The sequence below is a fragment of the Telmatherina bonti genome, assembly GCF_933228915.1.
Source record: "Telmatherina bonti genome assembly, chromosome: 21".
Taxonomy (NCBI): Eukaryota; Metazoa; Chordata; class Actinopteri; order Atheriniformes; family Telmatherinidae; genus Telmatherina; species Telmatherina bonti.
In genome coordinates, this window is record NC_136630.1 from 16,736,156 (window position 1) to 16,758,492 (window position 22,337).

Here is a 22,337-nt window from a genome sequence, read left to right on the forward strand (position 1 = left end):
CTTAGGAAATGTATTTTATATAGAGAAATTATTTGAGAAATCATAGAGATATAACTTTAATTTCTATTACAAACAAGTTGTTTTCAGTGTTATAATGTTTGAAAATTTCAACTTTAATTTGCTCCCAACCATTTAAAGTCTCAAAAGTCAGACAGTACACATGCTAAATGAAAATGACTGTTTAACAGAAAATTTACAGTCATGAGGAACTATTGAAAGTTCTCACAAACTACATGGAAAGGGCAGTGGAAACAAGGAGAAGAGGAAAATTTGAGTGAGCCATGATTGCTGTGAGCTTAGCTGCCCAGACTGTAAGAATTGAGATTCCATAAACTTTCATGTACATTTAAATATGTCTATTGTATCAAGTAGTTTCATTTGACTGTGCAAATCTCATAGAAATACCACAGAGGTCATTGTTCTGCAAATTTAATTATTTCAGACAGATGCGTCTAAAATTCAGTCCAAAAACAGCTGGGATTTGATACTGAATGAAATATAGGCTGAGACTGTTCCACACATTATCCATCTATCCGTCCCTCCATCCATCTATCCATTTTCTGTTGATTTTCCAGGGTCGGGTCGCAGGGGCAGTAGCCTGAGCAGGGAAGTCCAGATTTCTCTCTCCCCAGCCACATATTCAGCTGGGATCCAGAGGCATTCCCACGCCGGCCGAGAAATAAAATCCTGCCAGTGTGTCCTGGGTCTTCCTCAGGGTCTTCTTTAGCAGGGACATGCCTGGAACACCTCACCAGGGAGGCATCCAGGAGACATCCTAACCAGATGCCTCAGCCACTTCAACTGGCTCCTCTTGATGCGGAGGAGCAGTGGCTCGACTCTGAGCCCTTCCCAGATGACCGAGCTTCTCATGGAGTTTCTCTGTCCAGTGGGCTGGAGTAGCCATCAAAGACCGGTGCATTTGTAACATTGTGGAAAGCAACATAAAAAGGGATTACACTGCTATCCTCATACCAGTACTTCCAGAACAATCACTCTTTACAGTTGACATACCTGGGATTAGAACTGGCATTAATCGTTGTATTGGGTCTGTATTAAATTTGTCTTAATGCCTAACCTCAGCAGTTTGAAATGGAAAATGTAGCAATAAAATACTTAATGAAAATGCAGTAAGTTCAAAAAGCTTTCAAAACATATTATGTCATGTTTTGACCTAACATGTTTAGTCATTTTTTGAGCATGACTCACATTTGCTTTTTTGATTGTTCTGTGTATCACCCTGTGATCCATCATATACAACCTCCAAATGAGGAGGTTGTATATGGAGCATCAGAAAATGGCAAACAGTGACTGATAAATCAATTGAGTTTTTACATTTTGCCCTGAGATTAACATCATTGGCTAATAAATTCCACAATTCTTTATTCAGAATCACAGTGTAACCTCAAGTAAGTCAGTACAACAATAATTTTCATGGCATTTATACATAATATCCAGCTTGCAATTGCATGGCAACAAAATACAGGGTTGGCTTTTAATATTAGGCTGCTATTTTACATTCACTACTCAAGCTTTCCATCTTGTGCTAACTCATAGTCTCATCTGTTTTTGTGTATGCCTTTCTCTTTTTTTGGAAAAATACATACGTCAGAAAAAGTCCAGCATCAGGAATGCAGAAGGTTGATACTTGAAATTTTACCCAATTTGTTTTAATCAGATACCATTCAATGAGATGTTAACACTGTGTATATTCACTTTCAACTGGCAGACTCTGTGTCTGCATTTCATGTGATAAAACATAAAAATAATTTAAACATGTGTAGTTTAATCTGTAAAATAGACATTAAAGTGAGCCTCAGATAAAATAAATATATTTTTGTAGACATAAAAAGTGCCATAAGCTGTCATGGAAGATGTCTACAATGGCATCTGAGTTTCACAGTATACATCCTTCCCAGGCTCCTCCTCAAATGTCACTTTGGCATCATCAGCATCCAACTGAAACAACAGATACAGAAAAATAAGTTCACACATCCTAAACCTGATCACACACCGCTTTGGCCTAAATTTCCACTTGCTGAAGTGACACTTACACATCTCATCTCCAGTTCAGTGAAGAGTCGGCCAGTCATTAACATGCGCAGGGGGATTGTGAGGATGAGAATGAAAGGGAGTGCTAGAGATACTGGACTGGACTTCACCATCCACAAAACTGCAAGACACACTATCTGGATGACCGTAAATAAGTGCATCCGTCCTGTGCTCACCTGCATCCAAGAAATACAGACATCCATGAAACACAAACATAGGGACCCCATGTTCCACCATCAGGTTCACAATTGTGTTGTTTGAAGACATGCTGAGAAACATTTGCTGTATTGGCACCAAAGTAAGTTGAGATGCAGAGTAGGGATGTGCTGCATCTATATTTATGTTCTTCTAATTAAGAATAAAGATGTGATGTAAAGGACAAGCGAGAAAGCTATGAAAGAAGCTCATACAATGATTTTTTCAACTCTGTCTGTCTAATGGTAATGCAATGATGCCTGGTGGCTTAAAATAACCATCAGTTTTGGTTTTAAACTAGGTCACATTCTAATTTTTTCGTGAGAAAGGGTAATAACATTTTTATATACCATATGAAATGTTGCCTTGTTTATATGTCAGTAACAGAAATTATCTGAAAAAATCTCCAAATGATTGAGATGTATATTTATAATTTATGGAAAATTTTAATAATTGCTGATGTTAAATGAAACTTAAAACAACAAGAAGAAAACACATTTTTCATCCAAGCAATAAGATTATATAACATTTAGAACAGGAACATCTCAATGTCCCAAATGTATTTGCCTTATTTACATTGATCTTCTCTATGTGTGGCCATAGTGAGCACCAGACTGTGCATGTCATAGGATCCTCATGATCCTCAAACCATCTTAAAATTATTGTGAAACTAAAGGGGTTCTTACTTTTGTAGCATAGGGTTCATCAGGATGGTATTTCTTAGGGATAAGAAGAAGTAGCATTCGATCCCACAGCTGAATACCGTTCAGTGATGTTACTCCCATGTAGAGGAAAATCCCAAACAAGGCTGACATGGGAATCAGCTTCAGGATCGGCTCCATCAGAATTGACAGACCTTGACACAAACAGATTTTCTCATAGATGAAGTGTTCTGTATATACCCCAGAAAGTAAAAAAGACATGCACACGTTGATAAAGGACAAGAAAGTACCTACCGACAAGCAAAGCTACCACGATGCCACTGACCCTCTGCTCCATCACTTTCTCTATCACAGGTTTTGGTCCTTTGCTCATGACCGTGAGGGCGTTGGCGTGGGTTACACTTCGCACTGTGGCAGCACTGAGCCATGGCATTCCGAATATTGCACTTAGTCCTCCCATTCCGACTAAAACCAATAAGTCATAATGGAAACCGGAACCTTTGACCATTTTCCTCTCGGGTTTACTGATGATCAGACTGCTCAAAGACATGAAGGGAGGTATAATGGTTTATGATACATTGATGACTCTGTCAGTTATACTGAATCCAAATGTAGTGACTTACGTTGTGATCTGTGATTCCAGAAAGATAAGAATGAAAACAAGCAAGGCAGGGATGCAGGAAGCAAACATTAACCAAACGGGGAAAGACTTGTATTCTCCAAAGGGATTGATGAGCCAGCCTCTTTTTGATGGATTGGACACCATAAGACCTTTAGGAACCACCAGTTTCTGTATAGGAAAATAATTTTGATCAAGTGTTAAGGGATGCAATCTTTTCAAATGTGTCATTAAAAAATAATCCTCCTGTTTACAAGAGTTTTTTTTTTTTTTGTGGGGGAGGCGGATTGTCTGTAAATAATATTTAGTATACACTACTAGTCAAACGTTCGGACACACTTCCTCATTGGATCTAATGGGAAAGGGTATCCAAACTTTTGACTGGTAGTGTATATATTGATCTTTAATAGATAAGAACAAGAATAACTTGAAAAATGACAGTTCTGATTCTAAACAAGGCCACTAAACTGAGGTGAGTATAATGGACCAACCTGAGTGTAGGTGTCTTCAATGTTGTAGTCTACAACAATCATTAGGAAAATAGCAATGGGCACACCAAAGTCACCAATCAGGCGCCTGACCTGGTGTGCAGAAATAAAGAGACAAAAAAAAAATGTAACTAAAATTTTATTTGAATGTTTTCAATCCTAGTAAAAGGAATGCTCTTACAAATGGTCTGTAGATTAACCACTCCTTGTTGGCTCACCTTTCCAGGAAGAAAAGTCCCATTCTTGAACTGGCGCAGGAAGTAAGCAATAAAGAAACAGCCAAACATAAGGCACATGGAGAGCAGGGCTGTGTTGGGATAAGGTGGTTTTATAGTGTTGATAGTAACAGTTACGTTCCCAGTGGCATTGTCATAGATAATGGTCTCTTCTACTTTTGGGTGCCAGGGGTTTTCAATAGATGCATTCAGATGATCGTAATTTAGAATCAGCGGATGGGCCTTGAAGATCTAAAGAAAGGTTGAGAGACCAGATTTAGTCATGTAGATTTCATGAAGACAGTAAATGTTTCAAGATTTATTTTGAACTGATGAACTGGAGAATGTGCAAAGGATGATGATGTGTTTTTTTTTTTTTACCCTCCCCAACTTGGCAAAAGTTTCATAGATGAATATGATGGAGATGAGGATGGAGAAGATCTCTTGGGTAAAGCGTGAGATGAAGCGCACCAGGAAGCTGCCTTCAAAGGCCACAATGATCACCACAATGATGACCAGCCAGACCCCCACCCACACTCTCCCAACAATGTACTCAATGCCCTGAGACTTGCAGAACTGAACAAAGGAAATAGGGATGAGTTTAATTCTGAACATGATTAAATGTTGTTTGTAAACATGCAAACAGCAAGAAGAAAAAAAAAAGGAAAAACTCTGTAACTCACACCAAAAAAGGCTTCCTCAAACACTAAAAGAGGACCAGAGAACCCAATAACTAGGACTGGCTGTGCAGCAACAAAACAGAAGATAATCCCCTGTATGCTGGTAGAAATGAGGAGTTCAGGAACACCCATCATGTTTTCCACCTTGTCAGCTGAACAAAAAAAAGAAATAAAAAGATAGAATCCACTAAACAAAGCAGATGCACCATGTCAGCAAATTATGACCAAACACACTCACATACATACCCAGCAGGCCTCCAAAGGTAATGGCAGGAGACAGGGCAGCAAAGTAGATGAAGATTATAGCAGCAAGGACTTGGGCATTCAGGGCATCTGTGATGTCACTCTTGTAGTACTGAAAGCGTCTCTTTATGTCTCGAATCATCCCACCAAATGGTCTACCAGTGCGGGAAAGGGGATCTTCAGGAGGAGGCCCGCTGGCAATTGAAACTGGGGAAAATTTTTGACAAAGTAAATCCACTTAAGAACTTATAAACCAAACATTATCCAATTGTCTATTTTAGTAAATTCAGAGTTGATCTGATGGTACCAACCTCTGTGGGTTTTGGAGTCCCGGCGACCCATAAGATCAGGCGATTTGAGTCTGTCCTGCAGTAGTTTCTTCTGAAAGTTTATGATGGAGCTGAGCATTGCTTCATTCTTGATCTCAGTGGGTGGGATGACAATGCTACAGTCCATGAAGTCCACCATGGCGTCAGTCAGTTCTCTGGCAGTTTTTGCATTAATCGCTGACTGATTAAACACCTAAAACAGAGAAATGAAACTGGTTTCAGCTGAAGATTGTAGGATGTGTCATCTATCTGCCTTTTTTTTGTTAACAAATGTTTTGGTGCCAATAAAGTTTCTAGTAGGATGATTGCATTTATGTTCTAATTAATGTAAATTATGAAAATCATGTCAAATTTTGATGCTGTACCAGGATTCTTCTGCCCAAAGACACTTAAAGCGACAAGACGTTCCCAAGCTAGTTAGCTATTTGTTATCATGGTTAATGCTAAAAAGAACTGTGATGTAGCAAAGAGGTGACTTTGTTTTTTAATTCTTAGTTTCACATCTCACAGGGGACACGTTGGGAAAGAATGGCTGGCTCCGGGGTGGGGCGGTTGGGGTCTGCGCCTGTATACGTATGTGTGTATATGTATGTGAATATATGTATGTGAATATATATGTGTGTATATGTGTGGGTATGTATGTGTGTATATGTATACATCTGTAGGTTGTTTTTTTTCTTTTTGTTTTTGGGTTATTTTTTTGGTTTTTTGGGGTTTTTTTTTTCTCTCTCCCTGTCCTCTCCCTTTATCTCTTTCACTTTTCTTATGAGGTGTTTTTTCTCCTTTCTCTTCCTGTCTTTTGTCTGTCCTCTCCGGTCCAGCAGTACAAATTCTACAATTCAAACAATAATACAAAATAAATATAGAAATAAAATAAAAATTCAGAAAGTCAAGGGGATCATTATATCTATAAAGCTTCCCTTGGCAGGGAAAATTTGCTCAGCAGAACACAGCATCCAGACCATCATTCTGCTTGCCTAAATGCTGGACAAGACAAAAAAATAAATAAATAAATAAAAAAAATTCTTAGTTTCACATCTTATGAAAGAGTATTTCTACGCTGTGAATTATAGGCTGACTAAAATGAAAGCAAATTAAGAAAACACAGTACGTTTTGGAAGCTTGTCAGTCAAATGAAACTTTAAACATCCTGTTTAAAAAGAGCAAGATGTTAACCTTTGACCCTATAAAGCAAAATGTATTTCTTATTTGATGATACATACAGTTTCGGAGACATTTCCTATTACTTTATGGTAGAAACTTTGCTCAAAATCCTGTTGTGTAACCATATGATACTGGTGTCCTGCCCCTTGGCAAATACCAAAAAAGTAGAAGATTACAATACAATAATTTTGACCTGTCATGAGGTCATAAATGCTCAAAATAAAAAACTTAAAAGTTGAACTTTTCTGCCAAGCGGTTCCTATATCAGACTTTAAAGGGTTAAAAAAATATAAACCAGATGGTTAGGAGGAATTTAAATACTATTTGGGGACGTTGGATCCGCCATGTTAATCTTTTCATATTATCAGAGAAGAGAAGTAAGAAGGTTATAGCTCAAAGTGCTCCAACAAAGGTCACCGGGTTTCCTTTTCTGAGTTCACAAAGATGTTTTTATTCTCGTCTGAGAGGTCTCATCATTTCTAAACATAATAAGCAAAACCTAAAGCAGTTGCTGCTCGGCACTAAGCAAAACAAATCACAAAAAAAAAGAAGAATCTCAAACTAACTGCCTGCTTCTGTCCAAAATGTGGGAGGTGGACGTGAACCAAAGATTTGATGTTTGAGGTTAGACAATAAAATCATAAGTTGAATAATATTTGTAAATTTATTAAGAGTAGATAAAGATTTAAGTCATATACTCATTATGCATCAGCACCTTTTGTTTTGCTTTTTCTCATTGTCATTTCACACTTATTAGTTACAGATATTATATGCAGTATCAGGAAGCAATGTCTTGCTTTAAGAGCTGAAAGAGATTCAGATTCAGTCATCACTTCAGTTTGATAATCACTTAATACACAACATATTTATGTCTGTTAAAAATCTCAGCTTACTCACTTTATCTGCCATTAGAGCTGCCATAGCACGGCCAGTCTGTTGGTAGTCCATGTCAGCTGTGCTGGGGCCAATGAGAACAAAAACAAAGCGCACTGGCACCGGGGCCTCCAAAGCTGAGTCGAGCACCATTGCTTCTTTGAGACGAACAAAAACAACTGTAGGTTTCTCCAGAAAGTCCAAGACTCCTACCCAAAGGGAACAACAAACATTGTTTCTCTAAATAACACAGTCAATGAACGTAAGGACTGAAAGCATCTTTACAAACAAGTACACACACACTGCAGCTCAGATCCAACAGGCCAAACAAAGTAGAAGAAAGAGTGACTTACCTACAAGCACCATGGAGGCCTCAACACGATCATATTCATCACTCTAAAGGAACACAGAACGTACCAAAATATGCAAGTATTAGTCACTACTTTCTGCGTACATTTTATTCAACGGAGCACTAAAACTGCTCCCAACCAGGGCTGCCAAATGACTGGCGCAGACATTAATCTGTGAAATAAGCACCTTCATTTTTTTTAACACATTAACTGATAAACAACAAAGTTACAACACATGTCATAATAATGCCACTGATTTGAGGCATGCGGGTGCCTTTTAACAGCGGTAAACCACCAAAAACCAATTTATTCTCCTTTTGTAAGAAGATTCTGATGGTTTTCCTTCCTTACATTTAGAGAATGGCTGCAGGGTGACTTACACACAGTATTTAATAAATCGCACAATCAAAACCTTAGTTATTTGAGGGAAGTTGCAAACACTAATGCATGTTATCTTGGGGCTCAAAAAGTTTGAGAACCACTTTCTGTTCTGTCTTAAAGGGTCCCTTAAAGGGTCCTTTAAGGCAAGGGTCTCAAATGCCGATCTTTGTGAACTACCATCCTACAGGTTTCAGTGTTTCCCTGCTGTGACATTCCTGATCCTAATCAATGGTTCATTAACAGGAAGGGGCAGGAGATGATTTTCATTTGAATCATGTATGTACCAGGGAAACACAAAAACTTGCAGGATGGTAGCTCACAATGACTGGAGTTGGTGCCCCTGCTTCAAGGGTCATGGAAGTATCTTAAAGAGACTTAATAACAGTCCCTTTAAGGTTATTATGTTACCATTTTTGTCTTATTAGCATTTGGAATATATGCCCATGTCAGTGGAGGAACTTACTCTTTCTCTGACTGAAAACTTGTGTAGTTCCATCCCATCAGTAAGCCGTTGGCTCTCTGGGTCAGATGACTGACTGGAACGATAAAGCAACCCTTGTCAGTAGCCATTCGTTTCCCTCACTTTCCAGTCTTAATGTTGCTCTGAGCAAAGAAGCTGCTGATAGTTTTAAATGTATCAGTGAGACACAAGAGTTTACATCTGGTATCTTCAATTCCTATGACCTTTCACTGTAAGTAAGATTTCAGGTGATTGATACACTTTGTGTCGAAACCATAGTCACAAGCAAAATGTCTTTAAATATCTAAATGTATAGATAAAAACATGTCTGGAGTTATTACCTCTTTAAAAGCAACACTTCTCAAAACAGTTAAGATTTGATAATAAGAAAATTTAGATATTAGTAATGATTCATTACATTGTGTGCCCACTCTGACATAATTAATAGCATATTTCTATATATTTACCAACCAAGTTTTATGTTCTAATAATCCACTTAGAAATACTGAGTGCTCCTCTTTTTGCTGAAGGGGGTGGTCTCTGTGTCTTAATGTAATTTTGATTAATACAATTATAGTTTTTCTTAGATTCATGCACATTAAAATCTAAAAATACTATTTAAAAAATTATGTTTTTTTTCCTGGATTTTACAAATGGAAAATGTGAAAATGGCTGCAAGGTGGTGCGGTGGTGAGCATCGTGGCTCGGTTGGCTGGTTCGGGCCTCTCTCTCGGTACTCCAGCTTCCTCCCACCCACCAAAGACATGCATTTTATGTTAAATGATCACTCTAAATTCTCCCTAGAAGAGAACATGAGTGTGAATGGTTGTTTCTCTGTGTTGGCTCTGTGATGGGCTGGCGACCTCTAAAGAGTGTACCCTGCCTCTCGCCTGCTGATTGCACTGATGGGCTCCAGCTCCCTGTGACCCTGAACTGGATTAAGCTATATTGAAAAATGAATAACTGAAAATATAAATAGGAAAAAAATGAATATATAATCAATTGATATATTATAAAAGAGGTTGTTTTAAATATTGTGTTCTTTAAGGGAGTTTCTTAATTTGGTCATTAGTTCTACATTTCCGATTGGGTTAATTGCTGCAGCAACCAGTCATGTTGGTTGTGTGTGTGTGTGTGTTGCTACTGTGTCCAATAGTAACCTTGTACTTTGAATGAGGTAACTATTGTAGAAACTGGTTGTCTTGCAGACAGAGTGGTTTGGCGGTAAAAGATGGTGTCACATAATTACAGGTTTGATCTCCTCAACAGCTACATGTTACTATCACGTTTCTCTGTGTGAGATGGTTAAATTTCCCCTTCTTGTGTGTAGATTTGGTTAACTGCCTCAGCTAAATGCCTGAATGTAGGTTTACTGTATTTGAGTCAGTAATGGCTGATGTCTTAGAGGATACCTGCGGTCTTGGAGCAGAGATTTCAGCACACCTTCCCGATCTCCGGACCTGATCTCCTTCTTGTTAACCATCTCATTGACCATCTTCTCAACAATGGTGGCAAGTGTCTTCTCCTCACAGTCAAAAATGACCACACCTTTGCAGAGAATTATTGGAAAATGTCAAAAAGTTATTGTTAGGAGTACAGAAAAAGAACTGTCGGTTTGCATTAAGAGGACGTGAGTGAAAACTTTCCATACAAAGTACTGGTAGTTAACACAGTGCAAAGTGGAAGTTAGTACACTATGATGAAAAAAGACTACTTTCCAAGTTGTAAGAAAGTTATTTACTGTACGGTCTGCTTTATTCAAAAGTTATGTCATATTAAAATATATTCCACAGCCAATTTTCCTCACTGACCAGTGTTCATGGTGAGTCGCAGCTGGATGAGGCTCTTGAAGGTGAGGTAGGAGATGTGTGAGGATTCCCACTCCCCTGCCTGCGGGTTGAAACTCTCCTCGTATCCTGTCCATCGCCCCAACTCCTGCCAGTACGCCTTCTGCTCCTGGTTCTCCATGAGCTCCTTTGGCTCCACACACCTCTGAAGACACAGAGGAAGGTAGGGCTAAAGACAGGCTTTGTATTTGTGGATCCAGCTGGGTGAAATGTTGGAGGTTGAAGTGGTAGGTGGATGAATTAGACCTGCACTGCCTACAAACACAGCTTGAGCTTGTGGTGTACAACTGTGGCTTTAGTGGCCTCTTAATTCACGTCACTGTATCTGTCTCAAACCTGAACATGATGAAACTGCAAGTCAAGCAACTCTAAGTGTAAATTTTTTTTTTTCCAACTCTAATGGGATTTCATAACTGTTGTTTTGCTCTCTTTCGTTTTGAGCTACATATATACCTGAAGAGTTGTAAAAAAAACCAAAAAAAAAACCCAATAGATTTGGTAGATATCTTCTTGATCTGACTAAGACAAATACAATTTGTCAGAAAGAGTAACTCTGGTTTCTGCTCTTAATTCTTTACAATATTATGTTTTTTAATTGCAAATGTAAATAAGGTGTCCTCATTTCTGCCAGTCTTATGTTCGGAAGAAGTTCTTGAAGTAAAAAAGAGTGGAGAGGGGTGTCCCTGACAATGCAGGATCCTTTGGCAGCCTCCAATATGAGTGGATAAAATATGATTCCCATCAGTGTTAGGAAGAGACCCGTCACTAAAGAATCAAGTCATTTTCATTAGTCATCTTTTGTACTGGTTCAACAGTTTGCATTTCAGCAAGACAATGATCTGAAGCAGAGAAACCTCTATGAAAGACTTGCAGTAATTTATCCAGACAGTCTAGTATCTATTTATTTATTTGTTTGTTCATCAGCAAGGCACTGAAGGTGGAATGAATGTGATCAGGTAACATTATCTAAAGGACTGAATCTCTGAATATGGGATGTGCATTATATGTGCTGAACTGCTGAGTGTGCCCCTCTTTGGAGTATTAAAATAGTAATATTTTTTTTACTCCAGCGAGTATATCCTATTACCATGTATATTTTTCATCTATTTAGTACTTTACAGAAATCTCATGAATATTTCTCAGCTTGTTGCCTCTAGTTGAGAGTTATTGTTGCTGTGAGAAAAGATAAATTACAGACGCCCCTCTTATATGTCACAGTTTTCACATGAGACAAATCCTGTCCTCAGACAAGGATCAGATCATATCACCTTTAAACTACCAAAAACATGGTTGATATTATGGGTTTTGTTTCCCATCGCAGCAGACAGGATTAACACATGAAGCCGTTTCTAAAATCTTGGTGGCAACAAAGTGGACATGGATCATGCAGAACTGGGAAGGTGACATTTTTGTCATCAGCAGATAGCTGGCTGCAGAGTCAGGTTCACTGCTAGTTTATGTCATGAAAATAATTAATTACTCACTGCTTCCATGTTTGGACTGTCAATACATCTCAACTGTGCTGGTGTGTGTGTGTGCCCCTCACCTGCCACTCTGCAACCAGGGGTAGCTTTGATGTTTGAGTCTCAGGCAGCTAAAACAGTCACCTTAAAAAAACAAACAAAAGAGAAAACAGTTTTAAATTGAATTATATTAATTATATTATGTATATTGGTTTAAACTGACTGTATCTACACAAATATCTGCATATATTTGTGTAGATTTGTGTAGTCTGTATGATATGTGAATTTTTTCTCTTTTTGATTATTAACATCAGAGTGTACAGGTATTGTTAATAAGGATGAGAGTCAGGAAATTTTTCTTTGTCTTTATTTGAACTGCTAATGTTGGGAAAAAACAAAAAAAATTAAAAATAAATCATATAAGTGAGTGAATGAAATCACACATTTCAAACTACGAGCAAGCTCATTAAGCTTCTGCATCCAGCAAATCTCCTTCCAGATTTAAGTTGAATCTTCTTTTTTAAAAAAAATTAATATATTCTTATGTCTGCCGCATATTTTTGGATGTTTTTTTTTCTCTCATTCGTGTCTTTCTTTGCTTATTTTGCTTATATCTACTCTGTCGATCCTAACAAGGTGTACAGCTGTGGATCAGAGTCAACCACAGGTGAAGACCACCCCTACTATTGACTGTAATACCATTTAGTATAAACATCTATATTTTATTTTTGTACTGTATATGTATATGTGCAAATGAGAGTAATTTTCTCAGGCATTTGCAGAATATCGTTTGTTTCTGAGCTGGTACCCACATTTGTCCAAGACAACAAAAAGATTTATTTCCAAAACACAGCATTTCAAAGGAGCGGAAGACTTAGATTAAACTGACTACAGTGTTTATGTGTGTGACTGAGTGTGTGCACGCGTCTACTCGTTTAACTGTAGTGAAACTTTTGTTTTTAAGCAGCAAAAAGCAAAAGATGCAACATGAATTAAACTTGGATTTAGATGTTGCTCCAATGGAAGGATTATAGAAGTAGAGAGGACTTTGAGTAAGATGCTTGGCAACTGATTCAAGTTGATGTAACATCCAATGTAAATTACACGTACGTATGTGCTTATGTAAATTATTAGAGTAACGAGAAATTTGAAAAATAAACAATTATTTATCACGTTACTTTTCACAGATAGAATCACTTTACGCTTTGTGCTTTACAATATAAAAGACTAAATTGATAGAATCATCCAAAACACAGATAAAATTGATAAGTCAATAATGTATTAATAAGAAAATACAATTGCTCCACAACAACCAGTCAAGTCACAGGCAACTTTAAACAAGCATGTCTTGAGCTTAGGCTTAAAAATATACTATAATATACTATAATATACTATAATATAATATAATATAATATAATATAATATAATATAATATAATATAATATAATATAATATAATATAATATAATATATCACATGCTTTGTATATGCATATACACATATATATATATATATATATATATATATATATATACATATATATATATATATATATACATATATATATATATATATATATATATATATATATATATATATATATATATATATATATATATATATATATATATATATATATATATATATATATATACACACACACACATGTATTAGTACAATTATTAGTGAATGTTTGATATGAGGTATTGAGGTAGAAAATCCTTGCTTTTATGTCTTTTTTTATTCAATGAACTTTTTAATTTTAGAACATTCTCAAAAGGCAAATGCTGCACTATGTTACAAGCATCAAATGGGAATCTGATACAAAACCAATTGCACATTTTTCCAGGAATTGTACTGATCCCATATTTTTATCTTTGAAGGTTACAGATTTATTTGCACTGTTGCACACATACCATTCATAACTCTTCTTTTTCTAAAACAAAAAAAGGATACTTACCTCCTGCAGGCGCTCGCTTAACTGACAGTGATGACAGGTGATTGACCCCAGAGGGAACCACAGTAAAAAGGGAAAAAAGGCATGCTTTTCTAAACACCACCTCTTTAAAGCTACTTTTGCATGCATGTGTGGATGCACAATAATGGGTGGGACTAATATATGCATGCACAAACACAGACACGGACATGTACACTTTTAATTACCTATGACACACTTGAACAGAGCAATGTGTTCTCCAATAACCCATAATATTGATGGTAAATACAGTTACTTGGTATGTCAGTAAACCTGCCGCACTGTGTCATTATTCAACCAGCATCTTATCACATTTTTGTCTGTGTTTAGAGGACAACAAAGACTTGGATTACATTACCCTTCCAGACTTCTTACCTTCACTGAGATAAAAGGCATCTTCTTCCTCTTTCTTCATGTTAGTCTTGATTTTGTATGTGCACAATGAAATTGAAAAACATCAATAACATTTTAAAATACATTTTTTAAATCATTATTAATAAGGAGAACAACAACCCCAGTTATTAATTCAGCACCATATCCATAATTAAGAGTCTTGAGCCATGTATTCCATACAACTCTCTCCTTAATGATTTGAACTTTTATGAGCTTTTTTGAAAATGAAACTTTGCATTACAGAGAAGACATGACAACCTTCTGACTACTGTTGCTGGTGTATCATTAATTACACCGTTGTAGTATAAGAGGCATCTGTAACATGATTGATGTTTTTCTTCTTGATCTACAAGAAGAATAATGGACCAATATTACTTTCCCCTATTATTTGTAAAATCAAAAAGTAACTTTTTAAACATTCAACTACAGTTAATCACTATTGGCACAAAATTATTTATTTTAGTTTGTTATGATTCAGGGTGCATTATGGCACAGATATGTAACTTGTAAAAATGTATGTCCTTGTGTCAAATAACTTTCCTGCTAAATCTCAGTCTGCCTTTGAAATAATCACAGCTTTCTGTCATAAAAGCTTGAACATAGTATTTGGAATATAGAAACTACATTACAGCAAGTTGAATTGTATTATATAATATGTTTAATTTCCTGAATGTTAACAAATCTTCCTGGACACAATAGAGTAAGTTGAGAACTTTCTGAATGCTCTGTGCTTGGACATGCTTGTTTATGGACAACATGGCACATATTTTGCTCCATAGATAATACACAGCCGATTATGATGCTGATGCATGTGTATATGTTGATGTTGATGCTGATGTAGCGGCTGATGCCTGATGCATCCAATCAGATGGCCACATTATAAACTTTTCATGATGACATAAAGCCCTAAATGAGGGAATTTTCTGACTCCTTTCCGAACAGCGTTGAGCAACAGGTCACTAGCTCCTGCAATACAAACTCTGTACTGCCTTTTCTGTTGATATAACAAGGAAAATGGTAATTAGTTTTAGCACGTAGCAGTATTTCATTCACCCTTACAGACAATCAACAAAAGGAAGGAGGCGGACGGAAATTCATAATGTGTGCATGCTGTCCCTGAGTGTGTCGGGACACACATTTCTTGCCACATGCTGATACTGAACTGACACTCCGTTTGATGTGACTCCTGTAGTGAGACAGTAGACTGTTTTAGCTGCATTTTAGATATCAAAGTTCACAAGCATAAGAATAGTTATATTTGTTCTTTTATTGTGTTTTTTATTAAGTTTTTATTTACTTTTTGTCTGTTAATTTCATCAACGGGCAGAAATAAAGCAGATCATCCAATAACCAGAAGCAACTAAACCCTGCTTCATCCCGATCTTTTGCCTCTTTTGGCAAGACATTTTGATTGATTAATTAAATTCTGGAGTCAAGGCAATCTGAAGAACAATGTGCTAAAGTAGAAAACCTGTTTCCAGCATGGTGCTTGGTGTTAAAACAAAAACAGAGACAAACAAGAGAAGCTCACACTACAAAGACCTACTGAGGATAAAATCACAGAGTAAATATATACATACATTTTATAAATAAATTACATGACATAAATACCCCCCCCCCCCCCCCCCCCCCCCAATAAACATGTCACAGTTAGCAATTTCCACCTTGCTCCACCTGGTTTTTAAAACTTCCTTGAGATGCTACAAGTTTTGTGGAGGTTTGCAAAGAATTCCATCCCATAAAACCATTGAAAAAAATGAGTTTATGGCTGCATTATTACCTCTTGGCACTGTACAGGAACGAATGCTACCCCTTGTATTATGATTGTGCTGTGCATGAACCATGGTCTCATAAGAGATTAAGTACTTTGGGGCATGACCATTGATGATATTTCGCATATGATTTAACCTGAGTTGCTCTACCCAACATTAGACTGGCAGAAAACCAGCTCCATTAAACTTTTCAATACCAATATAAGTTCTGGGAGGAGCATTAAAAAAGTCTCCTTGCCTCACATGTTGTCATCGCAGCTGTGGTTACACACATAGTTTACCACCACCAGGCTGGATTGTGGAGTAAATGAATAACGGATCCAATGCAAGCAGTTTATATGCCACCAGCAGGAAAGCTTAATTTGAAATATTTACCATTATTGTTGTACTTTTCTGCATTATCATGTTGCTATGATGCTCTAAATATAAATATTTCACTCATTTATCAGTTTCAATTAATTTCTTAATGATACTTTCTTATCTCTCAATTTTGTTTAGTTTAAGATTTATGAAAGCTTTTCATGAAATCTTTCACCATTTACGATATTTCACACACAATATGAATGCATTTGCACATGCATGGCTGCCCTATTCATTCACTAGTAGGTAGTCTAAATTTATCAGCCATATAATATCTATATCTATCTATCTATCTATCTATCTATCTATCTATCTATAGATATCTATATATATCTATATATCTATATATATATATATAGATATATATATATATATATATATATATATATATATATATATATATATATATATACATATATATATATATATTTATATTCAATAACAAAGAAACTTCTGTCTGTGTGTGTATTTGTGTGTATGTATGCATAAGGGATTGGTAGAGGACATTAGCAGTGGTTTATGAGTTGTGGAACTGTGGGTTCAAGAGTCATTTAACATAATGATCTATGTAAGTTGAGCTCTAAACAGTGTTTATAGGGGCCAAGACTCAAATGCTCTGACACCACTGACCCAAGTTCCTCTTCAGCTGGATAGCACGAAGACATGTGGAGTCAAGATAAAGATTATGTCAGCTGTCCACATCTGCTTCCAAGAGGTTACCCTCTCGAAGATGACCCGTCCCTGAACATTCAGGGATGTCCTTCCAGATGTTTATGAGCAGGTTTCATTGACATGACTTTAATGTGACTCCACAGGAAAAATACATACAGCAAATCAGACAACATGTTTTGCCTCCAGCCCTCATTAGGTTTGTTTATAAAGAACACAAGGGTCAAATAACCAAAATAATCATCACTGTCATACAATTAACCTTTTATGAATTATTTGGAACATGCCAATGTCACTTTCTCTGTGTGATTTACTCACCTTCGTATTACTTCACCAAATTTTGAGTCGGATTAATGATACAAAGGTTTATATTCCAAAAGACTTGACTTTTGTAACAATATCACAACAAATGTTTTCATATTTGGCATAAGAAAATGAAAAAATGTAATCAAAATTTTTATTTTGATTATATTAAAATTGCTACAATTTCCCTCATTTATATTAAAAGTATATCTAATATCAAATATGTCATTTTCCCCGTTCAGTTAAGTAACCATACACTAAGTGGTTAAAGCAAACATCTATAACAAGAAAAACATATTTAAAGAGAAAATTTTACTATTGTGCATATTTTTGTTAGTATTATTTATACAATGATCCTAATTACATTAGCTCAAGCATGTAATAAAATAATGCTTCAATGATTAAATTAAAATGTGCACTATTCATCATTTGATGTTTTTTTTAACACCTATGTGTTGTATACAGTGTATTAAAAGCACAGTCACATAGAGAAAAATGACCTAATGCCTGATAAATTATTTAAAAAGAAGGTAAATTGTTTAACACTTGATGGAATGCAGGCAGTAGGCGTCACAAGCTATCAGACGAGGAAACAGGCAACAGTCTGGCATGAGGCATGTCTCCCTTTTTTATTTATACTGATGCTGAACCAGCAGCCAAGCAGATGGGAGACTGAAGACAATACACATCAAGTGAGAGTAGCGACACCTGAAGGTACATGGTGGATGATAAGACGTTGGCATTTGTTAAATTTAAGATAATGTTAAAGAGAAATAAAAGAAGCAATCAATTTTTTCTATAAAAAAAAACCCCCATAGGAAGTGACTTCAGGTATCACCTGACTAACAGTAAAATGCAATGCCTCCCAAAGGCACTTTTCCTGACATTCACACCTTGGTCAGTGACAAAACAACTCACAGATGATGCAGGCAACGGGGTCAGTGACACAACTTGACCCCATAAACCTGCAATTCTCCACCAGTCATCGGGAGGAAACATGAAGGACCTTCAAGAACCAAAACAAAGGTCTGGTTACTTTAAGTAATTCGAATTACCCTGACCTGAATGACTGAGAGTCTACACCAACATTTATGTTTGTCTAATACTCGCAAACTCTTTTTGCCACATGCATTAAATGATAAATCTGCAGGAGCTAAAACAAAAAAGTGTTCATCCTTTCTAAGCATATTGCAATGTATAGATTATCAGTAACTAGTAATGTAATCAAAAGTTAGAATTCTATTTAACAACTAAACAGACTGATGGACTAGATCACAGGTGTCAAACTCCAGTCCTCGAGGGCCAGTATCCTGCAGGTTTTGTTGTCTCCATGCTGCAACACACCTCAAAATTCATAAATAGGTTGACTAGAAGCTGCTTTAAGCATTTGATTTGAATCAGCTGTGTTGGTAGAGGGAAACAACAAAAACCTGCCGGATACCGGCCCTCGAGGACTGGAGTTTGACACCCCTGGACTAGATTGAAGGTCAGTAGGTGGCAGCATTGTTATAGATAACCAGGCATTTTCCACCACAACAGTAATGAAACCTCTAAGTTCACTGGCAAGTCAGAGTGAGAACAGAAAGAGCCTTTTCTAGATGCTGCAGTTTCTTAGTTCTAAAAAAGAAAAGAAAAGAATCTGGAAGCACAGAAGTATCATTGATATCATGTTACATAAACCTTCAAACCTGTTGGGAGTCCCACCAGTTGTCAAATAGTTTCTTAAAGTTTTGATAATACAGCTTCTTTGCTACACAGCAAACTTATCTTAAACTCTTCAAACTTAATGCAGCCTAAGTAAATACAGATATTTTTCCACTTCTGTTTTTCTTTTTTCTTATATTGGGACAGATTAATGACTGTATTGTTCAATATTGAGAACAGAACTTCCTTCATTCTTGAGGAATGGGTTACTGGGGGTTTCTGTTGCTCTGTCTTCTTATGAAACTTTTCTAAAGATGTTTCTGAGGGTTGGTGTGCTTGGCCATCGCAGTTTTCTTTTCCAGTTTACTTTGATGAACGCTCACGTGGTGTGAAATCTACTGTTTGTATAAGGTCATTGTCATGTCTGACAGTTCCTCGCCTCACCAGTATGTCAGAGTCCCTCTACTGTTAGAAATGGAGGATTCATACTGTTGCTATTTAGAAATATAATCTTACACACACACACACACACACACACACACACACGCGCCACCATCATCAGCACTGTTTAACCTAAGTGGTGGTCATGACTAAGTCCAAAGAAAACACACAGGATTTCGACCCAATCAGGCAAATGTAATACAACATGACTGTTTTTCTATTTTTGTTTGTTTGTTGAATAGTTTAATGTTCAGTGCTATGTTCGTTGATAATTTTTGCTTTGGGTTACCAGTCACAGTGGTTGGTGGTTCAGATTTTTCCAGAAGGCAGTAAAACACAAACAATCCTGCGCCTCTATGACTTTAATGTCTGAATCCGCCACATTAATATAGTCCCAGTTAACACTTCAGCTGTTGATATCACAAGGTTTTTTTTCATAATGGCCTGCACTGACAATTGTCAGCCTGAGGCTCATTTTTCTCCCAGTGTTTCAGAAGGGGCTGTGTCTGTCTGAACGGGATCAATAAAAAAGCCAATTCACTGCCCCGCCCATTCAAACAATACCCCCTCTGAGTCTGCTATCAGCAGGGAAACAAATAATGCTTTTTATTAATGATAAACAGTCATTCATCCATTTTCTATTCTGCTTTATTCCAGTTCAAGGTCACAGGAGCCTATCCCAGCAGTTAGCAGGTGAGAGGCAGGTTGCCAGTTCAAGAACACCTCACAATCAGAGAAAATTTAAAGTGCAGTATAGCAGACATGGGGAGAACATCCAAACGCCACACAGAAAGGCCACTGTTGGAACCTCTCCCCTGTCAAGGCTTGAATCAGGGACCTTCTTGCTTGTTGTGAAGCCATAGCACAACCATCACACCTCTATACAAGCAAAGATCAAACAAATTTTAAACCAATGAAAATGTGCATATTGAGAAACATTGACTCCCAGACATTATGCAGTTTGCACACAGAGTAAGTATCACACATCCAAGTTTCAATCTCTGGGGTCTTGTATCAATGAAGGAGATCTAGGGAGATTCATTCATTCATTCATTTATTCATTCGAAAATACAGTCATTACACTATGTGACAAACACAAAACTGATTAATGAATGGGCAAAACAAGGACAGGTAAAAGAACCCAAGAAGTCAGCAGTACTCTGCTTTCCCATCTAAGTACTTCAACTTATAGATAAAACAGTATAAAATTTAAAAGGAAATACACCAAATTAAAATCTCCAAAGGAAAAAAGGGGCAATGAGAAAATGTGAAATGCCGCCATCCTACCACCACCAAAACAGACAAACAAACAAAATGGACATAAATATTTGAGAAAAATATCCATTAAAAGATTATACTTGTATGTCTGGATTTCCATGGAAACTTACACATAAGAGACAAAGGAGAACATACATGAAACATGAAAAATATGTGTAAATTAAAGACTTTGGCTACTTTTCTTTATTTAACTACAGAAGATGAAATGGGAAAAGGGCATTAATTTAATATTTGTTTCTCAGGTTGCCCGTTTTAAATCTGTTTTATCTGCTTGATAGTTGGTCATGAAAACAAAACAAACAAAGGAACTCTTAATAATGAAATACTGAATTAGCTTGCATATCTGTAGAAGCACCTTTGGTGACTTGAAATGTGCAACCAAATAAAATGTATTCTAATTCTTATTCTTATTTTTAGACTAACTGTATGGGGACATTGCATGTGGTGAACAGAGGATGGAGTGGATATACAGTATAGAGAAAGAAGGGATAGACATATCAGATCAATGCAGTGCAGATGAAAAATTCCCAAGGGAAAAACAGGGTTTGTTACCATCTGGCTACACAATGACAATAACAATATCTACACTAACTCACCAGTTTTAAACCTTATTGCACATTATTATGGTGTTTGGTAGAGTTTCCTTCGAAATTCACAAGAAAAAACACAATAGCACTTCTCTGTCTGCACAGCAGTGCTACAAACACAACGTGATATCTCTTTCATGCCAGTTATTGCTGTGAGTGCTCTCAGGGTAATTCAAGGGCTTCCTCGGCCCGTTATATGATGCTTCCACAGCTATTACAGTACATTAGAGGCAAAGCTCACAAGAAAACTAGATCGCATTGCTGGTACTGTTTGTGCTCCTCTGCTGATGCAGATGCAGGAGTGACAGGTGGGCTGCTTTTCTTTTAGCACAGTAATAAGAAGACAAACTATTTCCCTTCGTCTTGTGTTGCTGTTAATATACAGTACATTAATTGAACTCAAATTGATACAGGGTGACACAGTCATCCCTCCCAGCTTACAACTGAGACATACATAGATGAACACACACCTCTTTGTTTTACAGTCTTTGTTATAATTGCAATAAAACATGTTGGTTCCTTGGCATCTTACCCTGCAGCTAAATATTCTACCAATTCCTTCTTTAACCCGGTTTGAACTTAATCCTAATATGAGCAAACAAATGAAAAATTGTTTTGTGCTAAAATCTCAATACAAATGTAGTCCTGTAGCAGTTAGGACAGCATGTTGCATTATGGGTAATTTGGCTGGGAGTGTTTTTAGAAAGCTGGATGCAGCTGAGGGGACGTGTTCAGACAGATGTGTTTAAATTACTCATCATCCACCACTGAGCGTTCAAATGGGACAAGGTGTAAGAATAGCTGCTATCTAAATGTTCACTGTGTTTCATCATATAGAAGGGGAAATTAAGCCCACCTGATGCAACATTTCAGAGCTGTCACTATGTCCTTTCTCACT

At 36.8% G+C, this 22,337-nt stretch overlaps 1 protein-coding gene across 1 annotated transcript; it reads right to left on the reverse strand.

Moving 5' to 3' along the window:
• Window positions 1-1,875: 1,875 nt before the first annotated feature.
• Window positions 1,876-10,676, reverse strand: slc4a1b (solute carrier family 4 member 1b (Diego blood group); the record flags this gene model as incomplete). The annotated part of the gene is made up of 16 exons (XM_079260916.1): window positions 1,876-1,956; window positions 2,052-2,225; window positions 2,931-3,100; window positions 3,201-3,442; window positions 3,530-3,696; window positions 4,017-4,106; window positions 4,232-4,480; window positions 4,610-4,804; window positions 4,912-5,060; window positions 5,155-5,358; window positions 5,463-5,673; window positions 7,542-7,726; window positions 7,871-7,913; window positions 8,712-8,784; window positions 10,121-10,256; window positions 10,520-10,676. 16 exons carry the CDS (start codon window positions 10,674-10,676, stop codon window positions 1,876-1,878), a joined length of 2,526 nt encoding a protein of 841 aa, XP_079117042.1.
• Between the last annotated feature and the right edge of the window lie 11,661 nt (window positions 10,677-22,337).